Below are 27,741 nucleotides of genomic sequence, written 5' to 3' on the forward strand. Positions count from 1 at the left end.
ACAGCATTGCATTTGGCTTTTCTGACTCCAAAGGTTTGGACACAAAGAATGTCTGGACTGGACAGAGGCTGTCTTAGTTACTAGTTCTTGGAGGAGGTTGTTCTACTCTTACCAGTAAGCATCCGGAATTCCCCGATGTTCTCCCCAATAAGGAAACATGCCTACGATGCAGAAAAATGCTTAATTATGACCTCACACCTTTTCCTTGTCTTCTCAAGCCCCATACACATTTACAAAAGCATTGTCCCATAGAGGATGTTTGAGAACAATGATTGAAGCTACACGGAGGCCAGGGTTTGTGCACTGAGTTGCACTTTGAAGAATTAGTAATGGGAGGAGGTGGGGAAAGTCGGGGGAGGAATTGCTGGCGATGCCTAAACCTGTTTGTAAGGCACAGGTGCTGGCATCAACCATCTCAGTGCAGGGATTTTACAAAGAAGGAGCACAAAATCAGAGATCATACTGAGTCCATTTCATTCTTCCGAGATCAGAAGGGTGGGGTGCGGGGGATGAGAGGGTTGGACAGTGGAAGGGGAGAGGGCTCTGGGCATGATGGCTCTACACCTGGGGACGTACTGAAGTTCATGGTCCAAACCAAGATTCAGCTGGACAAAGTGCATCCCTGCCAGGGAAGCCTCAAATGTTCATTGTCAGGATGATGAACTGGGAATAAAAAGAGAAAGAAAGAGAGAATGGTCATTCCTTCATTTCCCTTCCAGCCCCAGTATGTTTGTGCCACAGGAGCTCCACCACCTGATCACTGTGCTGCAAACATGGACTTCTACTTCAACAAGAAACATTTTAAAAAATTAATTAATTTTCAGCATTTTAAGTTTTCCAGAGGTCCTGAGCCTTTTCTGAGTGAGCTCAAGCCAAGTGCAGGTAGTGAGAGAGAGAGAGAGAAATGTGCTTTCTCCCTGTCGAAGAGACACCTTGAGGCACCTTGGGCCAGGCGGTATCAAATAAGTGCCTTTTCCTCTTTGACGGGGACGCTGAGGACAGAGGTGACCCTCCGTCAGAGAAGGGCTGCAGGAAAGGGAAGCAGCCTCGGTGCCTGGGCTTTTTACAGGTGAGCCGGTGGAGAGGTGGGTGGGCCTCCCCTCTGCTCCTCTCTCCGGAAGCCATCCACCTCCTCCTTTCCACCAGCTTTCTTATCACGACAAGGTGACTTGGGGGAACATGATTGTATGGGATGGTTTTTTGTCTCCTCTCTGCCCTCCTTCCTGGGCATGGCACATGACGAGGCCAGGACTGTGGAAAGTAATTGGATGGAGGAAGTTACTTTTGGCAGAGTAACTGCCGGTGAGGCCAACTCAAGGCAGAGGAAGGCTAAAATGGTTTCCTGGGGTCCGGGGGTGGGATTTAAGAAGGTGGCTCTCAACTTGGCCACACACTGGGCTCACCAGGGGAATCTCTAAAATACTGATGCTTGGGTCCCGCCCCCAAAGATCTGGATTTAATTGGTCTGGGATGTGACCAGGCCGTTGAGGCTTTAAAATCTCCCCAGATGATTCTAACTTCCAGCCAGAGTTGAGGACGGCAGGTTTAAAGGGAGAAGGAGAGGGGGAGAACTCAAAGATTTTTCCTGTTGTCTTGGAGGGTGGTAAGTATGGGGCAAGCGCAAGCACTTCCAACAAAATGACTTGGCCTGTTGAGGAAGAGGAAATGGGGACACAGAGCTCATTCCAGACCCCACACCTGTGGACACTTGGGCTGGAAGTGACACCTAGAACTTGAAGCAATGCAATGCTTCCTTCCATGTTTCTGGTACTTCGGGGCCTTTGACCAGCTAAGAGCTATCGAATACAAAACCCGCTCACGCTTCCCCTGCACCATGGACACATGGCAACTCCCACACATTCTTCACACTTATTGGTGGCAAAACCTTGAGGTAAATGAGAAATAAAGATGGGCATAGGGGCCTGTCTTGTTTTCATAAGGGACTATGTTGAGTATGTATGTCTTTCTTTGGCATCCTTGGGGTGTTTTATACATTATCAGTCAGAGGAGCTACATTTATTGAATGTGTTGTATGTGCTAAAGGTGAAAGAGAATACTAGAAAAGAAAAATGTCCAGTTTCTATTCTTTTTTTTTTTGTTTTTGTGGTACACGGGCCTCTCACTACTGTGGCTTCTCCTGTTGCGGAGCACAGGCTCCAGACGTGCAGGCTCAGCGGCCATGGCTCATGGGCCCAGCCGCTCCGCGGCATGTGGAATCTTCCCAGACCAGGGCACGAACCCATGTCCACTGCATCAGCAGGCGGACTGTCAACCACTGCGCCACCAGGGAAGCCCCCAGTTTCTATTCTTGGTGAAATTATAATGTACCCAGGAATCTGAGACCCACATGAGAAAATTAGGATGAGTCAACATAATAAATTGCTAAGTTACATGATATTACTAGAAACCAAACTTCTGGTGTAAGATTAAGGCCTAGATCTCTTTCTGCAAACGGTGAAACTGAGGCACAGAGACTGACAGTTCCATCCCTTGGCTAATACACACCATCATCCAACTCTTTGTCTTGGAATAGTCAATAAAATGGTACCCACATCCAAAGTTACTACTGAATTTGGAAGTGAGCCAATGTGTGCAGTGTGAGCATGGAAACGTGTGGGGAGAAGAAAGAGCTCAGAGATGGAGGAGACACAGGCTGCCTGGCTTTTCTGCTCTTAGGTCCAGGGGAAAGCAGAGCTGGACAGAAAGCACAGGGAGAGAATGGGGAAAAAAGGGAAATAAAAATTACGGAACGATTGAAGGAAAGTGTCCTGTAGTCCCCCCTGCCGCACTTTTGGGCAGAAGAATGTCTAACCAGCGCTCTCAAACTTTAGTGGGTTTAGGAATTACTGTGTATCCTGCTAAAATGAGAGCTGATCCACTGGGTCTGGGGTGGAGCCTGGTACTCTGGATTTCTTTTTTTGCTTTTATTTTGTTGATTTCTTTTATTGAGATATAATTGACACATAACATTGTGTAAGTATAAGGTGTAAATGCATTGATTTGATCCACTGATATACTGTAAGATGATCACCACCGTGGCGTCAACTAGAGCCTCTATCATATCACATCGTCATTTCTTTTTTGCGGTCAGGACAATTCAGATCTCGTCTCTTAGAAGCTTTGAAGTTTATAACACCGTACTGTTGACTGTGATCACCGTGTGGTACTCTGCATTTCTCACAAGCTCCCCGAGGTGACGGCCATGCCGCTGGCCCACAGACCACACTCTGGGCAGTGGGGGAGGGCTATCTACTCCTGGGACCCGTCATCCAAGCCTCCAGAACTGACCCATTCTCTCCCCTCCATCATTTTTGCTGTGAGCAGCCCCTGCAACAGGTAAAAGTTGTGTATTCCTCAGGGTCTTTGGGTGTGTGTGCATGCGCATAAACACACACACACACTCACACCCCCCAAGAATCTCGAGACCCACAGGACAACGACATGAACAAGAAGAAGTGAACTTCGGAAGGCAGAGGGCAGGGGGCCGAGGAGCCCATGTGGCAGAAGGAGGACGGGACAAGAGGGCAGGGTTTGCTCGCTCACTCTTCCAGGGGATTAATCTCTCTACGCCTCAGTTTCCACCTCCGCAAAATGGGGATAGTATTAGTCCTTAGCTCAAAGGGCTACTGTAGGCTTCTACTGACTGCTACATGAATACTGCCTCACAACTATTAGCAATATTATTATTATTAATTATTACCCTGAGGCTAGATGTGGACCCTCCCATGTGATCATGCATTCAGCAAGCATTATGGAGTGTGGGCTCTGCCTAGCCCTGGCTGGGTCATACCTCGTTTATGTTGAGATGAATGAACTCCTTGTTCACTGTGCTGAGGGCCTGGAACATCCCTGATGGGAGAGACACAAGAAAGGTATCATTGTGGAGAAGTTCCTTCAACAGGCTTAGCTATTTTCCCATGGCCGAGGGGTCTTCCGAGAGGCTGGTGGAGAAGCCGTTCCATCTGTTGCTAAGAGGTGAGCATCTTCTAGGGCGGCGGCCAGACTCAGGCCCCCTGAGCGGGGTGTCTCTCAACTGGGGAGCCTCTGGAATTCCTGTGATGGCAGAACCCGGTGGCCTGAGCACTGGGGAGTGGGTCTCTTCATTTCCTGTATGTGGGTCAGCCGGCCAGCTCATGGACCCAAAATATCTCCCCTATCTTAACCGTTGGGGGCTACAGAGCCCTTGCAATCCATGGACCTTCTCCCCAGAGAAAAAAAAAGCACGTGTACATAAAGGTTTGCGTGAGTCTTGAAAGCTGTTCAGTCTCTACACGTCCCTTTTGAGAAGGTGAGCACTGGGTGGTCCCACCCGTAGGCAGAGCTGGGCTAGAAGAGAGAGCCCGTCTGCCGCGTTGAATAACCCGAGACAGTTACTGTCCTCTCCTGGCCTCAGTCTCCCCATCTTAGTCCAGGTGGTGGAACCAGTCCACACTGGCTTTACCTGAGCATCACCCAGGGAGCTTTAAAATACACCAAGAAGTAGGAGGGTCTGCCACAGAACAAAAGAGACAGAACCCAGCAGCCACATGCAGTGATTAGGTCCTGAGGAGACCTGGGGAATCACAGTGTGGACCGGGTCTTAGATGATGTTGAGGACTCACTGAGAATTTTGTGAGGGTGCAAATGGCATGACGATTATGTTAAAAAGAAGTCTCTCTGATAGGGATGTTTACAGACAAAAGGACCAAATTTCTGAGACCTGTTATTAAATAACTCAGGAAAAACAGTATGCTTTAGGGGGTCATATGGAAAAGATGAGCAAGATGACAACTGAGGCTGGGTAGAAGGCGCTGGAACCACTGGGAAATTTTTATAAAGATGATGCTGTGTTGCCACCCCCTAGATTCTAATTTAATTGGTCTGTGTAGCCTGATCATTAACAGTTTTGGATGCTGTCCTCAGGACTGTCATGGGTCAGGGTTTGAGATGCACCAATGGAGGGCACACGGGGACCGGTTATTATTCTTTTTTTGTTTTGTTTTGTTTTGTTTTTTAACATCTTTATCGGAGTATAATTGCTTTACAATGGTGTGTTAGTTTCTGCTTTATAACAAAGTGAATCAGTTATACATATACATATGTTCCCATATCTCTTCCCTCTTGCGTCTTCCTCCCTCCCTCCCACCCTCCGTATCCCACTTTATACTTAGGTGTATGAGCAAAAATTTCTAGAATAAAAAGTTAAAATCAGCCTGGGGTAAAGCCCTGTCTTTGGGATTTTTAAAGTTCTCCAGATGGTGAATCTAATATAAGGATCCTAGAAAACTGAAGAACAGAGAAAATCAAGGAAATGAAAGGTTGGTTCTTAGAAAAGATCAACAATATTGATATACTTTTAGCTAAACTGACCAGTGACGTTCAGTTTTGAGTGCCTTCTCCCTAGGATTCCTCAATTATAAGAACAAGCTGAGAACCCCCTGCAGGAAAGGACTGGGCCTGAGGGGATTCAGAAAGGAAAAGTGCAGTTGAGAGAAGAGAAGCTACCAAATCTCACTATCTCAAGGTCAGCTCTGACTGCCCTGTAAGTCTAATAAGCGACCGCCTTTGAGGAGGCTGTTTCTACAATGCACCTCTCGTTAGCTCCCACTCACACCCAGAGAAAGCCTGGGCCCTGAGGTCACCGGCCAGGCCCTGCAGGACCTGCCTGCCTGTCTCAGACCATCATCCCCATCAGTCATCACATGTACCTTGTTTGTCCACTCAGTACGGCTCTCTTGGAGCTTAGAGTCTGGTGGAGACAAGCTTCAGATGAGTAATTCCGTGTGTTCTAAGTGTCCTGAAAGAAGCAGCGGGAGCTCCCCACCGTGGAACCAAGGAGCACAGACTTTGCCTTTGTTTAGCCAGTGCCTGGAAGTCACCCAGTAAACATACTTTAGAAAGTGCCAAGCAGTACTGGCTCCATAATTTGTTGTGGGACCCCTTGTTAAAAAATTATTAAGGGGCTTCCCTGGTGGTGCAGTGGTTAAGAATCCACCTGCCAATGCAGGGGACACGGGTTCAAGCCCTGGTCCGGGAAGATCCCACATGCCGTGGAGCAACTAAGCCCGTGTGCCACAACTACTGAGCCTGCGCTCTAGAGCCCATGAGCCACAACTACTGAAGCCCGCACGCCTAGAGCCCGTGCTCTGCAACAAGAGAAGCCACAAGCAATTATAAGCCCGTGCACCGCAACGAAGAGTAGGCCCTGCTCGCCACAACTAGAGAAAGCCCGCGTGCAACAACAAAGACCCAATGCAGCCAAAAATAAATTAAAAACAACAACAACAAAAAAAACCCTAAAAAAAAAATTATTAAGATTCAAGGGACTTCCCTGGTGGTCCAGTGGGTAAGACTCCACGCTCCCAGTGTAGGGGGCCTGGGTTTGATCCCTGGTCAGGGAACTAGATCCCGCATGCATGTTGCAACTAAGAAGTCTGCACACTGCAACTAAAGATTCTGCATGCCGCAACTAAGACCTGGTACAGTCAAAATAAATGAATAAATAAATAAATATTTTTTTTAATTATTAAGATTCAAGATGGTGACCCCAGAGCGTGGGCATCCGGGGGGGATACCTGCACAACAGTCACCCTGGTGTTGAGTCACAGGCTCTGGATGTGCTTCGTTCAGCTTCAACTGTGTGACTACCCAGTGAGGGGTGGGTGGCTATGAACTGCACATGCTAAGGACCACCTGCACGTAATCTCTCTCTCTCTCTTCCTGGGTAACAGATCTTCTTTGAGACAATCGGGTCAGTGTCTAGGGCTTTTGTAAACACAGAGGGATGGAGAGGGAAGGAGGGTGGGGGACTGAGGTAGAGAGAGAGAGACTCCCAATTCTGTGCCCTGTGATGGGATCTGACCTTGCTTCTGATTTGCGGCAAGAGCCCCATCCCCACCCAGTTACCCTCCCACAAAGACACTGGGAACGGATGGAGGATGACGGTACCAGGTGCACTGCAGGGAAGACGTGCACACCCACCCCTCGGCTGGCCGCACATGGCACACAGATGGCGGGGTGTGTGGCTCAGCCCGCCTTTGCTGCAGTTCTCAGCAGGTTGCCGCTTACATGCTCCTGGAAGGTGATGGAGGGAGGTGTGCTCTCCCTGGGCTCAGGAACATGCAGCCCCCCTGGACACTGAGGGCTTGCAGTCTCCAGCTGGACCAGGCAGTTGAGGAAGTCATGGAAGCCCAGTTGGAGCTCCTGGTCTGCGTACCTGAGAACAATCAGCTTCAGGAGGGCAGTGCTGAGCTGGAAGCCTGTGGGGAGAGGGAGAGGCATGGCCGCCCTGGGTGAGCCCCATGGGGTGCGCCTTCGGGAGCACCAGTCAGCCCAGGGCTGCACCAAGGAAGGGAGCCAGTGTCCACATGGCACCCTTGGCTCCGATGCAGTAAGACAGTGCGCCTCTGTCGGGGGGACACTGGGGAACCCACAGTGTCACTTGGTGAACCTTCTGAGTTCGGGACACTGGTGAACCCACAGTGTCACTTGGTGAAACTTCTGAGTTCGCCAAGTTCAGGGTCTTGGCTTTGACCTCACATCACCCATAGGGTCTTGCTGACTTTTCAGGAAGTCTCGCTTGGGAGAACTTGATGCTGGACAGTGTTTAAGCCCCAAGCCCGGTGCTACCCTCTGGTTCTAGGGTTCCACTTCCAGCTCCTGCTGGCCCTGGGGGGATTCCAGCCAGGACACCCGCAGTAAGTGTCTGTTTCTCATGGGCATTTTAACCCAGAGGTGTTGGGGGCTCTGGAGACCGAGTTATGCCGCTGCCCTCAGTGAAAGACCCCATGCTAGGCTCGTTCACACACGCCCACGATGGAGCAAAAACCTGGGCCTGAGCGCTTTGCTTCCCTTCTCTTTGCTCATTCAACCTCTTTGCTCATCGGTAGAATGAGGGGTTTAGATAAGGTAACGCTCCTTATAGATTCAACGCTTAAGGCTTTGATTTCTAACCAGCGTTGCCCTCTTTCATTTCAGCCTGCACGCCCCCTTTCCAGGAAATGTTCAAAGTATTGCTTAGAAGCCTGCCCAGGGTCTTCCTGTGTCCTCGTTCCCGATTCCAGACCGAGAGGGGGCCAGTCCAGAGGCAGGACATGGTTTCCGGAGCCTGCACAGTGGAGCTGGCTCGGGGCAACACCCAGAATCTTGGCGTCTGCTCTGGATGGGGCAGGAAGAGGGCAGGGTGAGGGCGGATTCCCTCCCCGTCCCTGAGCCGGGAAAAGAAAGACGTGGCCACACCTCCCTCTCTGAAGGGCTCCCTTTTCCCCCTGCTCTGTCCTTCTGCCCTAGAAACCAGGTCCCCAGACCCTAAGAAGATCAGGCCCTTCTCCTCTGTGGCACTCTCCACATTTATAATTAATTTTGTTTCTTTGTCATCACACAGGACCCAAGCTGGTCCTGATTTTGTCCCATTATCAGACCATGAAGCTGACAGTGTTTCCCGATGTTTATTTTAACTGGAAGGGAACCAGATTCCAGGCTTTGGCCGGGCCCAGGGGTATGTGTGTGAAGCCTGCTTTGTGAGAAATGCCTTGTGGCCTGGCGGGGTGTAGGCTGCAGTGGCCGCCCTATGCAAAGGACAGCTGAGCCCCAGAGACTCAGACTGCCCTGGCAGGGGCTGCCAGAGGGTTAGGAATGTCACCCGGAGCCCATCCCTCATGCAGGAAATGGGTATAAACGACAACAGAATCATTGGTTTGGATTCAGTCCGCTGGTGACAAAGCCAGAGACGGGGCCTCCGTGGCAGAGGGGTACACGAACTCTGTGTACCCCAAACCTGACCCCAAACCATGGGATGGACATGCTCTTCCTCTCTGTGTTAATTGCCATCTGAAAGCAGAAATTAAAGGCTTGGGAGCTTGCCACCAGAGTCGCATATAACTCTGCTTGGCCAGAAAATTGGCCAGAGGCTGAGGCCTCCAGGGGTCAGGCTGAGTTCAGCCTCAGTGGCTACACTTTAAAGATCCCTGATGAGAGTGAGCAAGTCCTGAATTTGAGGCTGGGCCCTGCCCTTAAGAAGCATCGATGCTGGTCAAAGTCCAGCCCCCTCCGTGGGCCGCGAGAGGTGAGTGGCTGCCACAGACAGCACCGGGCACGCAGACAGCTTTCGCCTGGCGGCCCAGGCTTTCCTTTACCTGTGGCTTTCAGGGCGGTCCGCAGCTCGTAGGAGGACATGGTGCCGGATTTGTCAGCATCAAACTGAAGGAAAAGTTTCTGTAGGGAGAGAGCAGAGGCTCTGAGAATGTGAGCACGCAGAAGCCCCCGCTGAGGCTCCTTTGATGGCAGTAATGGGGTCCATGCGGGGGAGAGACTCCTCACCAGGTGGAAGGGGCAATGGTAGGCTTAGGGTCTCCAAAAGGGTGGGTCCCTTTGTTTTCCTTTCATATTGGGTGGAAGCCCTGTGGTACTCCCATAAGTATGGGAAGTAAATATGGGAATTCCATCTTGATTTCCTCCCTTCCACCTTTTCAAACACAAACCCTCTGGTCGGCAGCACCTGGACCTTTAAAATCCCCTTCTGGGACTCCCCTGGTGGCCCAGTGGCTAAGACTCTGTGCTCCCAATGCAGGGGGCCTGGGTTCTATCTCTGGTTGGGGAACTGGATCTCGCATGTATGCCTCAACTGAGACACGGTTCAGCCAAAATAAATAAATAAATATTTAAAAAGAAAATAAAATAAAATCCCCTTCCGCTCTAGGCTTGTACAGTCCCCTGGCAGCCACGCACTGGCTGGGTTACATACTCTCCACTTCTTCAGCTTGTCCCAGAACACTCTGAATTCACCAAAGGCTGGCTTCCCATTGCCACTGGTCCGTGCAAGTGAATTAAGGAAGAAAGGAAGACGTGAGCATATCACCCCAAGGCTCCTGGGACTGCAGGGGAGGAGGGCGATGGGCTGGCATGGGTGACATGTGTGACACAGACTCAGGGCTCTGAGGGAGGGGGGTTAATTATTAAGCCATGAATCTCTGAAGAGGGGGCATGGCAGGGGTGAGGGGGGATGGCAAAAGAAAGGTTGAAAACACACATTTGAAAAACTCTTCATTGCCCTGGACAGCACCCCAAAGTGGCAAAAAGATCCCCAAGTCCCTTCACAAACATTCCCCCCACTGGCCAGTCTGTGCCTCTTTTTTTTTTTTTTTTTTTTTTAATTTTTGGCTGCACTGGGTCTTCATTGCTGCGCACGGGCTTTCTCTAGTTGCGGCAAGCGGGGGCTACTCTTCCTTGCGGTGCGCGGGCTTCTCATTGCGGTGGCTTCCCTTGTTGGGCAACATGGGCTCTAGGTGTACGGGCTTCAGTAGTTGCGGTATGTAGGCTCAGTAGTTGTGGCCCGCGAGCTCTAGAGCGCAGGGTCAGTAGTTGTGGCGCACAGGCTCAGATGCTCCGCGGCAGGTGGGATCTTCCCGGACCAGAGCTTGAACCCGTGTCCCCTGCAATGGCAGGCAGATTCTTAACCACTGCACCACCAGGGAAGTCCCCTGTGCCTCTTGATTTTGTTCCAATTCTAGCACCAGTGTCTCCCAGGCTTTGGTTATTCTCTGTGAAGAAGACTCTTCACATTCTAGGGAAGTCTGCATTAGAGAAAAACACTTAACATCTATTTCTGCCTGCATATTTGGAAGGGTACGTCCATTAGAGAAATGATGTTTTTATAGGAAGTCAGGCTTATCTTCTTGAATTTGATGTCCGTTTCTGAAATCACACAAGAAGGCAGAATTCAGCTGACCCCTGATAAGATAAGCCTATTTCCATCTGCTGAAAGTCCAGTAGGGTGGTTAGATCCGGTTGGTGAGGGTGGTGATATAGTCACTCTTAAGATGCTGGTGAGAGTAGAACATGGCCTTTGGGGAGGAACATTTGCATAATATAAAAAAAGCTTTAAAAGCTTTAAAAATGGGGATATGCTTCCACTCTTTATGCGAGTTTCAAGAGTCCCAAGCAAAGAATTATAAGTTAAGATTTTTATCACCATTTTTGTAATGGCAAAAACTTAGAAATGATACAAATGACCAATGGAAGGGTATGGACAACAGTTAGGCTATGTCCACATGATGGATTATTACACAATCCTTAAGAATCATGCTTTGATTCTTAAGATCATTTCTGGGGAAATGCTCATAAAAATTAAGTTTAAGAGACAGGGTTTAAAATTATTGGAGAAATTTGAACCCTCACATACTGCTAGTGAAAAGGTACAGAAACCACTTTAGAAAATAGGCAGCTTCTTAAGAAGCAAATATAGAGTTACTATTTAACCCAGCAACTGTCTTAGCTATATACCCCAGAGAAATGAAAACACATGACCACATAAAAGCTTGTACACGAATGTTCATAGCAGCATTATTCATAATAACGAAAAAGTGGTAACAACCTAAGGGTCCATCGATGGATGAATGGATAAACCCTACCTGGTATATTCAGACAATGGGATATTATCCAGCCATAAAAAGAAGTGAAGGAGTCCTGACACGTTACAACATGGATGGACCTAGAAGATGCCATGCTAAGCGAAAGAAGCCAGCCAAAGAGGACCACATTTTATATGATTCCTTTTATATGAAAAGTCCGGAACAGGCAAATCTATGGAGACAGAAAATGGATGAGTGCTTGCCAGGGGCTGGGGGTTTGCAGGAGGGTAGCAAATGCTACCGGTATGTGGTTTCTTTTTGGAGCGATGAAATGCTCTGAATCAAATGAAAATTGATTGTGGTGATGGGTGCACAGCTCTATGAACATGCTAACATCCATTGAGTTGTGTATGTTATTTAAATTTTTTTTATATTTATACAATTTTAAAGGTTATTTTCCATTTGCAGTTATTACAGAATGTTGGCTATATTCTCTGTTGTACAATACATCTTTGTAGCCTGTCTTACACCCTATAGTTTGTACCTCCGATTTCCCCCACCCCTGCTTCCCTCCCCTCTCTGGTAACTGTTAGTTTGTTCTCTATATCTGTGAGTCTGCTTCTTTTTGGTTATATATTCACTAGTTGGTTGTATTTCCCAAACCTGAGAAAACAGTTCTTCCCTTTCTGTCCTGACCCCCTCTTGCCCTCCTTTCTGTAATCTCCCGTGAGAACGCAAAGTATCCCCTCTTCCATTTCCACCCTCTTTCCAACCGTTTCCCACACAGCTTTTTAAAGACATTCTTCTGGTGCTAGTCAGCTACAGTGTGCACCATCTTATTTTTCCACTTGGCGTTTAAAGGAGAGTGCAGCGCCCTTGTGGTCGTCCCCCAGCATCCGCTTAGTGGTTGCACCCCCAGCTCCAAGGGTGAGCTCTGAGTAATCTGGGCTAGTCCCTTTTGCCATGGAGAATTGGAACAAAGCCAATAAGCCGTAGCATTCACCAGGCAATCTCAGCTCCAGGAGCTCCCAATTAGAGGGACGTTGAGGCCTTTTGTGGAATGACCATTAGAAGCTCTTGTCGTGCGTGTGAGTGAGAGGTCAGGATGCTGCTGGCAGCCCTACTGTGACTATGAAGAAAACCAGACAGAGGAAGAAGTCAACAGAGGGAAGAGGGCAGGACAGACTATCGCAAACAAACGGGCTGACAGAACCAGGCCTGATGCCCGCCTTCTCCTCTGAACTTTCCAATTACAGAGGACAATACATCCTTTTTATTAATAAACCAGTGTGAGCTGTGCTTTCTATTACTTATAACGGAAAATAACTTAAGTGGTAAAACATGGGCGTTTCCCTGAGCAATTCTTATCTAACTTCCTGTTCAATCTTTGTAGCCCTCTTTTCCTGGTCACCCCTGAAATCCTGCTGTCGACCTCTACTCTTTCCCGAGGGTCCTGGCCCTGATCCACCAATGTCCATCAAGTGGACTGGACACTTGGGAATGACAGAGAGAGTGACAGGCGGGCTACCTACCCGGCAGCCGCCAGCTGTGGAGCCCCGCACCCAGGTTCCCTGACGGACCGTCACCTCGCACCTGCGGACAGCACCCTCCTCCAGGGCATCAGGAGTGAGGTTACAGACCTCTACTTTGTCAAAGTGGGCCTGGAAGTCTCTGAATGCCATCCTGCAATAAAGTGGAGGTGCAGCACTTGGGGGGGGGTGATGGTGATGACGTGGGCTCTCCGTTCATTCACTCATCTAACAAACAGCTACAAGGGCCGGCTGCTTCCTCAAGGAGCAGGGAGACCTCAGGTGCGAGAAGGTGGAAAATGCACACCAAAACATAGAGGCAAAAAAAGTTTAAACAGGCAAAAATACAGGTTGATTATAGGTAAGTGCTACAAGGAAGTTAGACTAGGGTGAGAGGTGAGACTGCAGGCCTGGGGCTATTTTAAACAGGGAGGCCTCTCTGATCAGGTGTGGAGGCCTGAGGCATGGGGGACGGGAAAGGTGGCTCTCTGTGAGCTCCAGGTATGTAGGGAGCAAGTTCCTGACACAGATACCTTCCTCATGTGCTCACGGAACACCAGGAAGGCCAATGATGTGGCCCAAGGTGCCAGCAAATGATAACATCCAAAGATAACGGTGGGTCAGGTTGGTCACCATAAGGCTTTTGACCTGGACAAGATGGAGAGCCCTTGGAAGGTGTTACACGGATCAGGGATGGGACCCTGCGCTGCTGTGCTGAGAACAGATTTCAGGGGCACAGACGCCACCAGCGAGGAAGTTAGCGCCATCGTCCAGGGAAGAAATGAGACTGGTCGGTCCAGGCTGGTAGGCGGGAGGTGGTGAGCGGGCATCAGATTTGAGACACATTCTGAAGGTAGATCTTACAGGACCTGTTGACGGATTGGATGTGGGGAAGGAGAGGAGAGGGATCAAGGTTTTGGTTTGAGCAACTGGAAGGAGAGAGATGGGGGGGTGTTGAAGCAAGTTTGGGAGATGTTAACCGAGATGTCGATTAGAGAGTTAGTGACTAATCAGCCCATGCTCACACATAACTGAGGTTTCATACATTTGGTATTTTTTATTTTTTGGGGGGGCGGATTTGCACAGACTCAGCTATGACCTTAAAAGATCTTGTCACAGTCAAGCAAATTGTAGTTCAAGGGGAGATTTAGCGGGCAGGTGAGTGTGTGGATCTGGAATTCGGGGGAAAGGACCTGGGAGTTATCAGTGTGAAGACAGTCTTTAAACTCCTGAGACAGGATGAGATGCCCTAAATACGGGGAGCAGATAGCAAGGACGGGGTCCATGGACTGAGCCCTGGAGCCCTTCAGTCCTAACAGGTTAGGGGGTTGGGGAGGGACTGGGACAGGGCGCTGAGAAAGAGCCCGGGTAGCATCTGGGATGCAGAGAGCACAGTGGCAACTATGTCAAATGCTGCTGACGGATCAAGTCGGTCAGATTTAGCAAAGTGAGAGTCCGGGCTGTGTCCTTGGCAAGGGCAGGTTCAGTGGATGGCGGCGCATGTGCCACAGCTGAGGGTAGTCAGGAGAGGGAGGGTGGAGAGGAACTGGTGAGTTTTTTTTTTTTTTTTAAGTTTTTCTTTTTTTAAGTTAATTAATTTATTTATTTTTGGCTGTGTTGGGTCTTCGTTTCTGTGCGAGGGCTTTCTCTAGTTGTGGCAAGCGGGGGCCACTCTACATCGTGGTGCATGGGCCTCTCACTATCGCGGCCACTCTTGCTGCGGAGCACAGGCTCCAGACGCGCAGGCTCAGTAGTTGTGGCTCATGGGCCCAGTTGCTCCGCGGCACGTGGGATCCTCCCAGACCAGGGCTCGAACCCGTGTCCCCTGCATTGGCAGGCAGATTCTCAACCACTGCGCCACCAGGGAAGCCCACTGGTGAGTTTTGTGTAGCGAAGAGGAGAGAAAAGGCTTGGTGGTTTCAGTGGGTCAGGAGAAACTTTTGTCCTTTGAAGTAGGTGAAATGACAGTACTGTACTGTGAACGAAAATGATTCAGTGACGGAGAGGAGCTCATAAATGAGAGAAGGGAAAGTTTGGGGAGTATGTCCTGGGAGGAGGGGCGGTGAAAGATAAAAGTGGAAAGAGATTGGAAAGGCTTTAGTGTCAAGATTCCCAGAGGAAAGGCTCCAGATTCAGAGTGCTGACAGGTTTAGTGTCACGCATTGCCCGGGCCAGTTTCAGTCCCAGGTGTCGGGTGCAGCTCCTTCTGGAAGGGTGGTCGTGGTGCAGGGCTGGACCGTGGGCCATGCACAGGGCACTCCCTTTGCTGGGTTTCCTCATTTCCTCTGCCCTGTTTCTCCTTCCTTCTGGGCCTGACTTTCCTTCCACTAGCTTGACTTCAGGTAGCCTCTCAAACTCTGTTCCCACCTGCTGCTCTTATTCGGCAATTCGTGGGAGAATCCGAATTCCAGACCTCACCTTTCTTCTGGTTTGCTCTCTTCATGTAACTCATCAGCCCTGCACAGTACTCAAAATTCAAGGTCAATGTGTGTCTAATGTCCAGTTCAACAGCTTGTCGATCTCTCAAACACCCTGTATGTTTTCCACAAACTTCTTCTACTTATGAACTCATGGCTCCTGAGACAGATGGCTAGCAGGACACCAAGCTCATTCACCAGGCGGGGCCTTCCAGCGAGTGGAGGATGAAAATGGTGGCATGTCTCAATTCTGGGTCAAGGCTTTTAGGAATTGGGGATATCTTCTCCAAAGGTTTTTTTTCCCCCTTCTTCTGCTGGCTTCCTGCAGGTGACTGTGTCTCCAGGGGATGGTAGAGCCACACGAAGGAAGGAGCTTGAGTCCCTAATCACTGCATGGAGAGGGCCACCCACAGCATAGGAATGTCTTCCTGGATGGTTACAGTGAGTGAGAAATCCACTTGACTGCATTTGAGTCTATACATTTTGAGTCTCTTTGTTATGGCAGCTGGTGATACCTGGAGTCACTGGAAGTGTGGAACCACCATAACGGAATCTAAACTATGTGATGCTAGCTTAGCAGCTGGGCAGGAGGGTGCAAGGGACTATTGGAGCTGGAAAATAGATATCCGTGTTATTAAGGGCAAAAATACTTGCCACAGTTGCTGTCTGTAAAATATGTAAATATACTGAAGCCAGAACAAATGCTCACTGACGCTGCGCTCGAGGGGAAAAGAAGGGAAGAAACTGGAATATTAATTAGTTTTTGCATGTTGTATTTAATAAGGTGTCATAAAAAAGAGATGAGTTCAGGCTAGAATGGACTGGTTTGAGCACATGAAAAGGAAGAGAGCTAGAAATTCAGAAATTGTGGCCTTGGGACTTCCCTGGTGGTCCAGTGGCTAAGAATCTGCCTTCCAACGCAGGGGATGTGGGTTTGATCCCTGGTTGGGGAACTACGATTCCACGTGTTGCGGGGCATCTAAGCCCACGTGCCACAGAAGAGCCCGCGTGTCACAAAGAAAGATCCCTCATGCTGCAATTAAGACCCGACGCAGCCAAAAATAAAAAAAATTTTTTAAGTATGTATTTCTTAAAAAAAAAAAAAAAAGAATTTGTGGTCTTGCAGGGCTGGATGCACCAACTCTTTCTGGACCCGACAGGAAGAAATAAGATTGAAAAAAGCCTCCAGAGATGAAGGCCCATTAAAGTTTTCAGTTAAACAGAGATTCAGCCCTGTGGAAACTCCAGGTTAGGAAAGTTTCCTTCCCACTTAGGTCTGTATTTTTAGATGCTCTCAGATAGAAGCTTTCAAGGGTCCCTGTGACCAAGCTGGTCACGGAGGGAGTGTACCTGTGAGCGTCAGGGCTGCTTGTCTTTGAATTCACGTGCAAGCGGGGATGATGGAGTGCTCAGAGGAAGGAGGTTGGGCCGGAGACCAGAGGTTCAGCCCCATGTTTTCTGGATTGCACTAACTCCCCTGGACCTCTTAAACCTGTAGATAGTGTGAGTCCCCCGAACGTGACATTACATTCTCTGCCAACCTGGGTTTTGAGACGAATGGATTTGATTTACCAATAAAATAAAAGAAAATAGAAGAAGAAATACAGTGTTTCTTACACCTAAGGGCAGTGAGACATGCTCACACCTGTGATGGAGTTAATACAGAAAGGAAAACAGAGACAAGCACCGTACCAGGACTCCCCATCATCCAGAGCAGTGTGGCACAGGTGCTTTTGCTTGGCTGGGCGAACGGAATGCCACTCAGAAGAACTAGGGGTGAACAAAGCCAGCGTTAGGTACAAGGTCACGGACAGCAATGGGAACGACACTGGCCTTGGGGTGGGACCTGCCCCTCCCTAGGAACCAGGGTCCACATAATGTGGGGAACTGATCCCGATCAGGGCCCTGGAAATGTGCCAGTGGGGGAAAGGCTGGTGGGAAAGTACATCTCCAAGTGCAGCTGATGCAAAAAGGCCCTCAGGACCACTGGACCCTCCTCCACGGAAGATTACCCTGGGGCCGTCACAGGGACTTGAACATGAACAGGGCAGCAGAAGGGGCCCAGCCAGCAGCCACAGCGGGCTGAGATGCGGGACCTGGAACACTCCCTCTACCTCTGCTCTTGGTTTACTAGCTGACACTTTGAAGAGTGGTGATAATACCTCATGTTCACCCGTGCTTGACATTAAACATACCAAGTACCTTCTTTACAAGACCGTGCTAGGAAGCCCGGTGGGCTTCTGCCAGGTAGACGTGCCCGCCTATGGGCAAGAAGGCTCAGGTGCACGGCGCCTATTGTCCTGCAAACTCAGGAGTTCCACCTCCAGGACCACGGAGTTTCTGTGACCCCCATGACCACCTCTAAATAGTTCAAATTGAGTCACCACCACTGCGGTGCTGTAAGTGATGTGTCTACCTCCCCTACACCCCGGAGACCTTGTCTTGGATGGAGGCGGGGAGAACTCAAGTAGAACATCTCTCCAGTCCGGGGAAGAGCAGTACCCAGGGCCGATATCTTTTAAGTGGCCCTCCCCAGACACCTCTTGGGCCTGGGGGAGTAAGCAGTCCTTTCAGCCCTGTTCTCACAGCAGGCAGGGTCAGGGTCAGGGTCAGGGACTGGCTTGTGGACCAGCTTCCCATCACCCCGAGGCCGGGTGGGACCAGAAGTCAAGCTGGTGTCCAGCCTCGAGCCAGTGAAAATGCACTTCCTTTATTTCTCCCTCTGCGTGTTTCCCAGGAGGGGGAAAAAGGGTTCGGCCCTTTTACACACCGCGTTTCCTGAACCGACAGACTCAAAATCTATTCACCGTAGGAAGCAGTCTCATTAATGTGGGTTTATCTCTTTCTCTCCATTTCCGACTGGAGAGGGAGGCTGATCTCTTCCCTCCTTTGATGGGTCTGAGGAGACAGAAGCCCAGCGGACGGCAGGGATGGTGGCACAAGCCCGGCGATGGGGCTGACGGGCAGGCCCGGGCTGTGGAATCTGCTTAATGAAGACCCCAGCACACCGACGGCTGGGGGTTGGTGCCTCTGTGGGAGCCGGGGACAAACACTGCTCAGTTTTACTGAAGCTCGAGACTCGCTACCAGGCTCCCTGGAGCCCCCCAAGCCGTGGGTGGGCAGGAGTGGGGACAGGTTAGGGGGCCCTGCCTGAGCTAGAACAGCCCCCATCCCAGTCACCTAGGCTGTTCCCCGGGGAACGAGAAGGGGACACATACAAGACAGGCAGCCCTCTCTTTATAATCGGGGGCCGTATAAATAGCCCAGGTGGCTGCCCTGTGATGGATGAATTTCCTGCTCCGCTTCCTCTGTCTCACTGTGGGCCACTGGGCCTCTGGCCAATGGTCAGTGACCATGAGAGAGGACACTTTAGCGACCTGCTTGGCAATGTTTCAGAGATTCTCACACCTAAAGTACTCATTGCCACCCCACCTGCACCCAACACACACACACACAAACACACACGAGCTCTTCATCACTGGGATGAAGCCTTCACCATATCATGGGATTTAAAGTTCCCATGGGAGGTAATACAGTCACTGACATAATACAACTATGTGAAAGGTAAAGAGCACCGTGTGTCTTCAAGTTTGAGAGCATGGAGGGCCCGAGGGCAGAAGTAAGGTCCAGAGGCAGGACAGGACCCTCCCTGAACAGGAGCCAGGAGAGAACTGTAGTCAGGCTGCCCCCTCTTCACACGTGCACAAGCCAGCCTCGTATCCCGTGAACTGTAGGGAGGTGGGGATAGGTCAGAAGGACGGGGCGGGGACTGACCTGTCGCTCCAGGACCCAGTCCACTCAACTTGCCCCCAAGGGTTCCGGACTCTGATGAGCTCTATTTTCTTGCCTCAGATGTTTACCTAAAAGGGAAAAGCGTCAGAGAAATGTGAGATGCTAAATCCAACTGTGAGCTCCAGGTGGGTTCTCTCCAACTGAGGCTGGCTTTTCTGAAAGCCTGTTGACACACTAAGAACATGTCAAAACTCATCAGTTGTTAACTAGCCCTCAAAATTTCCTAATTCCTATTGAACGCGATGTTATATTAATCACCCCAGAATGGTTATATTGCATCTGGGAAACAAAGTGGAATTGTAATGAACAAGAAGTGAGTCCACAGGAATCTTCAAACGAGTGAGTTATCTCTCTAGACTGGAACCCCCCAGAGGCAGAGGCCAAGTCTTATTTGTCGTGTATCTTCAGCATCCAGCAGTCAGTTGGTCTAACGCAGAGTTTTCTTCATCCTTATCATCTGACTCCCAGATGATCAGAATCTAAGCACATGCTGGGAGTTTAAACAACCGCAATAAACAAAAACCCGCTTCGAAGTCTTCTAAATCCGATCTTCTCCCCCTTTCAGGTGTCACATGAGGGTCTCTGCTGCCACACTGAGAGCCCTTGAGCCAGCACAGAAAGAGGACTCAGCCCTCAGGCTCTGCCCAGAGCAGGAAAGAGCACCAATGCATAGAGAGGTTTTGGGGGTGGAAGGGTGAGAGTAAAAGACTTCGATTCGTCAATGATCCAGGAATTTTAGTTCTCAGAACACTTTATCCTCATACCTTTGGCATAAATTTGCTCTTTTTACGTGCAAAATCATTTAAGTTAGTATGACCTCTCCAGAGTCCAAGTTCGCCATGAAAGAGGTTCATTCATTGAAATGTGTGGGGAGGTGAATTCCTTACAGGTGGAGAGGAAGCAAACGCAAGTGAACAGAGTGTCATATGATGGGAAGGTTTCTGCCATCACTTGGAATAACATTTAGAAGACCTGACATCAGGAATCACAGGCCTGCTCAAGTGAGTGACTGGAAGGCGTGTGTAGACAGGGAGGGGCAAGGAGGGAGCTAACACTCCAAAGAGTCCAGCTGCATCTCCCTCTTGGGCACGCTGCTCATGCCGCCCGCTGAGGGGGAGGGACAGGCTCCCTTTGCACCCCGTGCCCCCCACTCATTTGGAGCATGTCGCTCAAAACATGGCAGCCACTGGAGGAGACCGGAGGTGCCCAGGTCCCCTACCTACTGGGTTTGAGATTCACCCAAGGGGGGCACAGAGGGAAATGCTTTGGACTTCACTGAACTTGACCCTGCAAGGGCGCCACCCTCTGCTTCTCATCTTCCTCTCTCATCTCACTTTCTCCCCTCCTCTTTCCCGTGCACTCCTCCAAACAAAGCACTCACCGCAAGTCACAGTGGTGCCATGTGGGGTCTGGGTGCACCCCCTCCCCGCCCTGGGGATTAGTTCCACCCTGAACTACAGCTGCAGAGAATAGGACTTGTGATGGTTAATTTTATGTGTCAACTTGACTGGGCCATGACGTGCCTAGATGTTTGGTTATGCATTATTCTGGTTGTGTCTGTGAAGGTGTTTCTGGGTGAGGTGGGCATCTGAACTGGTAGACTGAGTACAGCAGATGGCCTTCCCCATTGTGCGTGGCCCCATCTAATCAGCTGACGGTCCAAAACGAACAAAAAGGCAAAGGAAGGGAGAATTTGCCCTCTCTGCCTGACTGCTGAGCTGGGACTTTTGTCCTTCTCTGCTCTTGGGCTGGGACTTATGATTCTCCTGGTTCTTAGGCTCTTGGGCTTGGACTGGAACTACACCACTGGCTCCAGCTTGTGGAATGCAGGGTTTCTCAGCCTCTATAATCAGGTAAGCAATTCCGACTACTAAGTCTCTTCATATACAGATTTAGCGTATGGGTGCTCTTTCTCTGGAGAACCATGACTATGACAGGACTGATGTGGAATCAGGGAAGAACAGAACAGAAAAAACAAAGACCAGGTTCTCACAGCTTCTGACCAAGTTTATACTGTGCCAGCCTCACAGGTCTCTCTCTCTCTCGCTCTCTCTCATGTTTGCTGTTTTGAGTTCCAGCCTTTCTTCTTTGGATGAGACATCCTCTGTCATGTCCGAAAGTGCAGTTTAAACTGCAGTGCGCTATATAGGTTTACGAAGTCTGTCCCCATACCCTGTCAACAGGAGTCCCTGTCGCCAACCTGGTCAACGCCCATCACTGTGTAGGCATGACCCCTAATGAGACCAAAAGGTGTCTGGGCTTCAGATTCTGCAGCATTTCTGATCTAAAACAAAAAAGGAGCAGTATCTATGTCAAACCTTCCCCAGCTGGCCAGACATACCTCTGTGTCTGGCCCAGTCCCTCCTGCCCCCTCAGGTGAGGGCCCTGTGAGTGGGCATATAAAATGGGTGCACGGGAACCCCCCTAAGTGGTTAGCAATGACATCCAGCAATTCCCAGCCTCTTCCCAGGGGGGAGGTCCCTCATTCTCGGCTTGGACTTCACAGAAGAGTTTACATTCTTGCCCCAAACAGAAAAACCTGACCTTTCCCACCATGTGGCAATAGCAAGGAACAGACACCAAAGAGGCAGTAAGAAGCATATAACCATATGACATGCAATTCTATGTCACAAACTTGAAAAAGTAGAGGAAATTTACTAGCAAAGGATAAATTCCCCAGGTTAATCCTAGAGGAAATAGAAAAGTTGAATAGGCTTCAAAAAATAGATGAGGTAAAATTACATGCGTGTGTTTATATGCATAAAGAAATTAGAAAAAATGCTGTTCAGTTTCTATCCATGGATATATTTTTTCATGATCTATGAAGTGAAAGAGACAAGTTTCAGGAAAGTGTATAGTAAGATTCCATTCAGTAAACACCGCCCCCAAGTCTGTGCATATACGCGCGTGCCTGTTGCACGAGTGAGGACAGAGGTGTGACGGGCACCCGACAGGCGTCCCGTCGTGGACGGGGGAGGGAGACAGAGTTTTGCCCTGTCCATCATCTCAGGATTCTTCCACCTGATACAGCAAGGACGTCTTACCTCTGCAGCTCGAAAACCATTAAACACAAACGTTTGTTTTAATTTAAATAAATAGGCATTACCCCCGCCCCCCTGCCATATATTCCTCTTCCGTGGGCAGCCTGGCATCTGAGCCTAGAACAGTGCCTGGGATATGTCCAGCCAGCGACTTACATCAGTGGAGCAGCCCACCAGAGAGCCCCTCTTCAAGGCCTTGTCTAGAATCCCAGAGAAGTTCCCGGGAGCCTCCTTGGTTGTGAAGGTCTCTGCCACGCCCCCGGTGAAGTCCTCCCTGGCCTCGATGGCGCTGCCCCCCTTCAGAGCCTCGTAGGTCCCGTTCAGCCTGTGAGGGCGGCAAGAAAGCCTGGCAATGGCTGCAGGGAACAAGGACTACCACCAGGTGGCGCCCCTCAGGCAGAGTTTTTCTACCTTTTCTAACCAAGAGTCACCTCCCGGGGCTCGCCCCGGCTGGGGATGTGGAAGAACGTGGGAAGCAGGGATGGGGTTTCCTTGGAGCTCTGAGGAAACCAGAGATGCTGAGTATGACAGCAGCAAGGGCAGCTGCAGGTGAGGGCAGTTCCTTTGTGCCCACGCCCTGCCTTGTCCTGAGGATCCCCCCCGCCCCCATGTTCTATCTCTCTCCCTGACCTCAGCGCCCAAGGGCGTTTGCATGTGGGAAGGTGCAAACCAGGGAAGTGAGAGTGGCCCCAGCAGCAGCCCTCCCCGACCGGCGGGTCAGGCCGGCCATCTGACTTCTCCAGGCTGTGTTCTTATCTGTCACGTGAGACATATACCCCCCTCCTCCAGATGGGACATTTTGGCTGGCGATAGAATCTGTATTGGAGCCCCTGCCCACAAGGGCACCCCAGGAGTCCCCAGATCCCTGTTGCACGGCCCCCAGGCCCTCCCAGGGGAGTTGCTCCAGGGCCTGCATGAGCAGCAGTGCGTGTAAAATGGAGTCTGAAGGTTGGCAGAGCGCTGCCCAGCCCCGGGCCAGACGCTGAGCCCCCTGGCCCACGATGGGCTGTGGGCGTGAAGGCCCTTCCTCCCCTCCCTGCTGTCCACCCCTCCACGACTTATGCGGCCTTGCCCGCCTCACCAGCTCCACCAACTGCCCCTGCAGGTGCCACCGCCTCCCAGCTCTTGTCTTGCAGCTGGTTGTTTCTGTCCAGGAGAATTTTATCAAATTGCATCAAACTGTGCATTGAGGGAGAAAAATACAGAAAAGAGAAAACTCAGAAATTCTCAGCAAGCCAATGCCAATCAGCCATCAGATATAAGCTGGTGAGATTGTTACGTGTGACGGATGCCTCTGTCTGTCCAGCGCTGCCATGAGTCGGTGCAGCCCTGTGCTGGTCACAGGGCTCTGTGCGTGCGTGTGTGAAGGGGCGCTGTGTGGGAGTGTCGGACGCCCATGTGCCACTTGCACGTGTGCTGACAGGTGTGGGTGCCTCCTCTGCTGAATGTGTGACGTGTGTAGGCATGTGGAGTGCGTGAGCCCATGCGTGTGCCCCATGTGCACCCCCGTGCGTGGCGCTTATGCCTGGGAGTCCTGCATATGTGTGTGGGCCCCAGAGGTGTGTTTGTTCGTGAGAAATGCTGTCTGGGGGCTTGAGGACGAGGCTTACCTGAAACCACCGTCCTGTGAATGGAGGATCAGAGGGGTCTCCACAGACATGAGGTGACCCCAAACTGTGGCTTGGGGACCCAGGGAGGGAGGCCGGCCTGGGCACCAGCAGGTGGTTTCCCTGGAGGACTTGGGACCGAGCATCCAAGAATGTTTGCTTTCAGGGCCTCTACGGTTCACCTTGTACCTCGTTAGGGGCTCAGCCAAACACACAGACTTTTCTCTATTAAGTATTTAATTTAAGAAGGGAAAAGCAGCATTTCTAACAAGGCTGGAGAGGCTGGGCCCTACAATCCACGGCTGTGCGCAGATCCCAGCCGTGTGCCCAGGGCCGTCGAGGCAGAAGGGGGCACCGGGTGGGGGAAGGGGTACCTGGAGCGCAGTGGCCTCTGGGGGGAGGGCAGCCCCAAAGGGAGCCCCACTGTGCAGCGAGGTCTCAGCCACGTGCCGTGGTGCACGCAGGCTGCCAGGGGCCGTCAGCCCAGGCTCGAGGTGGGGACCGGGGCCTTCAGGAGGCCTGAGAGTCAGGAGGGAATTGCATGGAAGACAGCAGATGGGAGCAGGCAGGCAGGAAGTCGGGGGGCGAAGGGAAGCCGAGGCGCTTGTGAGTTGAGGGGCTCGGGCTACAGGCACAAAAGGCAGGCCCTCGGCTGCACTGCACCCTGGCTGTGTCCCCATCAGGCCGGGAGATGCCCCCGCAGATCCACAGCCCTCCCCACGAGGCCTGGGGAGGGCTGACCCCTGGGTGACCTCCGCTCCTTACCCCAACCCCAGGCCCAGGTTCCCCCTCGGTGCCTCCTTGCCCTGGGCTCCCGGGGGGGACGAGGTGCCTCTCCGGCACCCCCGGACGTCCCATGACTTTCCTGGCTCTGGTTGCTCTCGTGCACCACTTCCCGGCCCCCAAGCAGAGCTGTGTTTGCCAAAAAGGTGGTGCTGGCAGAGCGCCCGCCCCACGTTCCCACCGGACGGCCGGGCAGTCGTTGCTGGGACACGCAGCACGTGAGGGCCGAGGAGAAAGGCAGACAGCGCCCGAGCCATGGAGGCCCCCAGAGGGACGCCGCGACCCTTCCCGTGGCCCTGCTGCCCTGGCTGACCCCATCCCGGGGACCCTGCGCTCTGTCCTGTCAGAGCAACCTCAATCCCCACCCGGGTCCTTGCCTCTGATGTCAGAGATGTGTGTAAGATGGGATGCAAAGCCCCTGCCCTCCCTGAGTAGGAGACACGCAGAGTGTGTTTCTGGGAATGAAGACAGGGTGGGTGAACGCAGCCGCAGACCAAGCAAAGGGTAGGACGGATTCTGAAAGTGAATGCAGGAAGGACAGCTGCCCAGTTGTGATACATCAAAGCGGAGCGTGGAGGGGCCCCAGGTGTCAGGCCTTTGGGTGGGAGCCTCGCCCATCATTCAGGACAGCACTGAGCAGACGTCAATGTAAGGTGAGCACCTCCCAGAGCTGAGGTCTGGGACACTGGAATCCCTTGGCGGTCACGGGGGCCCTTGTTCCAGGAGGGGACAAAGGCAGTCTCCAGCCTGGCCTGTGCACATCACACTCTTATCGTGGAGCAATTTCAAGTTTGGCAAAGAGAAGGTGAGCCGTAGGCTCCAGAATGACACCTGAAGCCAGGGGATGACCATGTAGGCTGGAGGGTGGGCCCCTCCTGGACGGGGCTGACGACACTGGGTTCCAGTCACACCAGTGGCCGATGCTCTGGGGCAGCGCCTGGGGAGGTGCCCGGCTCTGTCATGTACTGCGTGTGCACATCAACCATCAGGCTCTAGCGTCTCCTTCGGTAGAATGGGGATAATGACGATGCCCGGCTCTTAGGCCTGTTTGAAATTAAATGAGATAATCCTGGAACGGTCAGCGTTGGCCGGTCATAGTAACAGTTGGCTGATAGCATTGTTTAGAAGGTGACAGAAGGTGCTAGAAGCAGAGAGTGCAGTGGGGTATGGGATGAATGAGGGCCTGTGTCTGTGCTTCAGGGGGCCAAGACGGCTTGGTGGGCGAGGCCCCCGAGCAAGAGCCCGAATTCCCCACGCGGAGAAGGGCCTCCCAGATGGACAGGGCGTCCCGATGGGAGGGTCCGACTGCAGGGAGGGGCGGCGGGCGCAGGGCAGCCTGGGGACAGGGGCTGTGTGGGAGCCTGGGCCTCACTCCTGGCTAATGCTGAGCCCACTGAGGGCGCTGAGCAGGGGGTGGCAAGGCCCCTGGCGGCAGTAAGGGGGGCCTGACGGGCTACAGCTGGAAGTAGGGAGACCAGTTAGGAGGAAAGGAAGTGACTGGAATTTCTCAGAAGAAAGGTTGAGCCATTCCATGATAGCCTTGTCAGACAGGAAAATACCGGACAACCAGAAGTGGCTTACACCTGAACCAGGGCGGCATGGCATATAGAAGCGCACTCACACGCACACACGCACACACACACACGGTCTACAACGGGAAATAGCAATAAAGAGCTAACGGCTGCGTGGGACTTCCCTGGTGTCCAGTGGGTAAGACTCTACACTCGGGGAACTAGATCCTGCATGCATGCCGCAACTAAGGAGCCCGCGTGCTGCAACGAATATCCCGTGTGCCGCGACTAAGACCCAGTGCGGCCAAAATAAATAAATAGATTAATTAATTAATTAATTTTTAAAAAAGAGCTTACCACTGTGTAAATAACAGCTTATGTGTGCTTTGGGCCAGGCCCTGAAGAGGCCAGAGGTTTTCGTGTTTGTTTGTTTGTCTGTTTAAAGGAGACATGTTATATATTTACAATATCGACATTATTTGAATGTAGGGAGATGGTGAGGTCGATGTGGTGCTCATGGTGAGATGAGATTCAGAGCTGTTGCAGTAACAGCAACCGCAGTCAGAACAACAGCCGTCACTCGTTGAGCAACTTCTGTGTGTCGGACGTGGGGCCTACGTTGGTCGTTATTGTTCCCACCTTACAGGTGGGGAGACTGAGGCCTGGGACCACGGTCAGGGGTCACGTTAGCGGCAGGGTGGCACCAGCACTCAGGGTCTCCCCTTTAGGTCCGGCACCCTTAGCCTTGCCCACAGCGTCCTGTCTCCACAGGAGCCGTTCCCAGACCAGCACCCTCCCTGGCGGAAGGAGAGCCAGCCGGCGCCCGGTCAGAGGTCGAGTCCTGACTAATCCAGCATGGCAAATATTGATTACTGGTTCCAGGCACCAGCTGGTGCCACGTGGGACCATCACCTCCAGACTGCTGGTGGCAGGGGGCCTGCGGGGACACAGATGGTGGCTGCCCTCCAGGAAGGGAGGTGGTTTGGGGAGAGAAGCCCAGCTTCACATGCCTTCTGTCCATCGCACAGGTCCTGAGCACTCGCTGAGTGAGTTTCTGTCCACTCTAAGCATCCTAGGCTCTGGCCAGAAGCCCCTGAGCACCTCGGGCGCACTGTCTCAGCGTTAGCGCAAGGGATCTGTGGGGAACAACCTCCCACCTGATTCTGCGTGTTTGCCCTTGGGCTCTGGGGGGACATGTCACCTGACACTTCCGGATAAAGCTTTGACTTCCACTCACCACCTATGACAAGACCCTCTCTGATCCTGAGTCCCGGGCCTCGGTGGGGAATCATGGAGCCGGGGGCCGTGTGCAGCCAGACACCCTGGCCACCACCCAGAGCAGCCAGTTGTCCTCCGAGCATCATTCTTGCCTTCAAACCACATACCTTCTAGGGGTCTCAGGAGATGTGCCTAAGTCCAGTTTGTGCATAGCCCACGCCTCCCAGGCCATCCTTTCCTTGATGCACCCTCCTGGGCTGCTGAGCTGTGCACCCCCTGTCTGTTGCCCACCCGCCCTGGCAGCGATCACCCCCGGCCTTTTCCACGCGAAGGGGATCTGGGGCCTCTCGCCGTAAAGGAGCTGTTGGCTGGGAAGTCTGCATCCTCAAACAGAACGCCCTTCTGCAGACACGCCTGCCTCAGCTCCTCCAAGCTCTGGCCCGAGGAGTGGGTGATGCGGGCATCCTTGGGGGTGGGGGGCTTCTGAGGCCCTGGGGCCCAGTAGAGGTAAGGCAT

The 27,741-nt window shown here is 51.8% G+C and overlaps 1 protein-coding gene across 1 annotated transcript; it reads right to left on the reverse strand.

The window, feature by feature from the left end:
- Positions 1–636: 636 nt before the first annotated feature.
- CAPN9 (calpain 9) lies at positions 637–27,741 on the reverse strand (the record flags this gene model as incomplete). Its single annotated transcript, XM_082643240.1, is given in 17 exon segments — positions 637–663; positions 3,791–3,849; positions 7,116–7,238; positions 9,114–9,192; positions 9,722–9,790; positions 10,607–10,671; positions 12,856–13,010; positions 16,966–17,043; positions 19,048–19,121; positions 19,125–19,133; positions 21,266–21,349; positions 22,263–22,431; positions 23,717–23,730; positions 24,088–24,232; positions 26,693–26,804; positions 27,517–27,582; positions 27,585–27,741. Coding segments are annotated over 17 exon segments (1,485 nt in total).

This window comes from Mesoplodon mirus, assembly GCF_964341445.2.
Source record: "Mesoplodon mirus genome assembly, chromosome: 2".
Lineage (NCBI taxonomy): Eukaryota > Metazoa > Chordata > Mammalia > Artiodactyla > Ziphiidae > Mesoplodon > Mesoplodon mirus.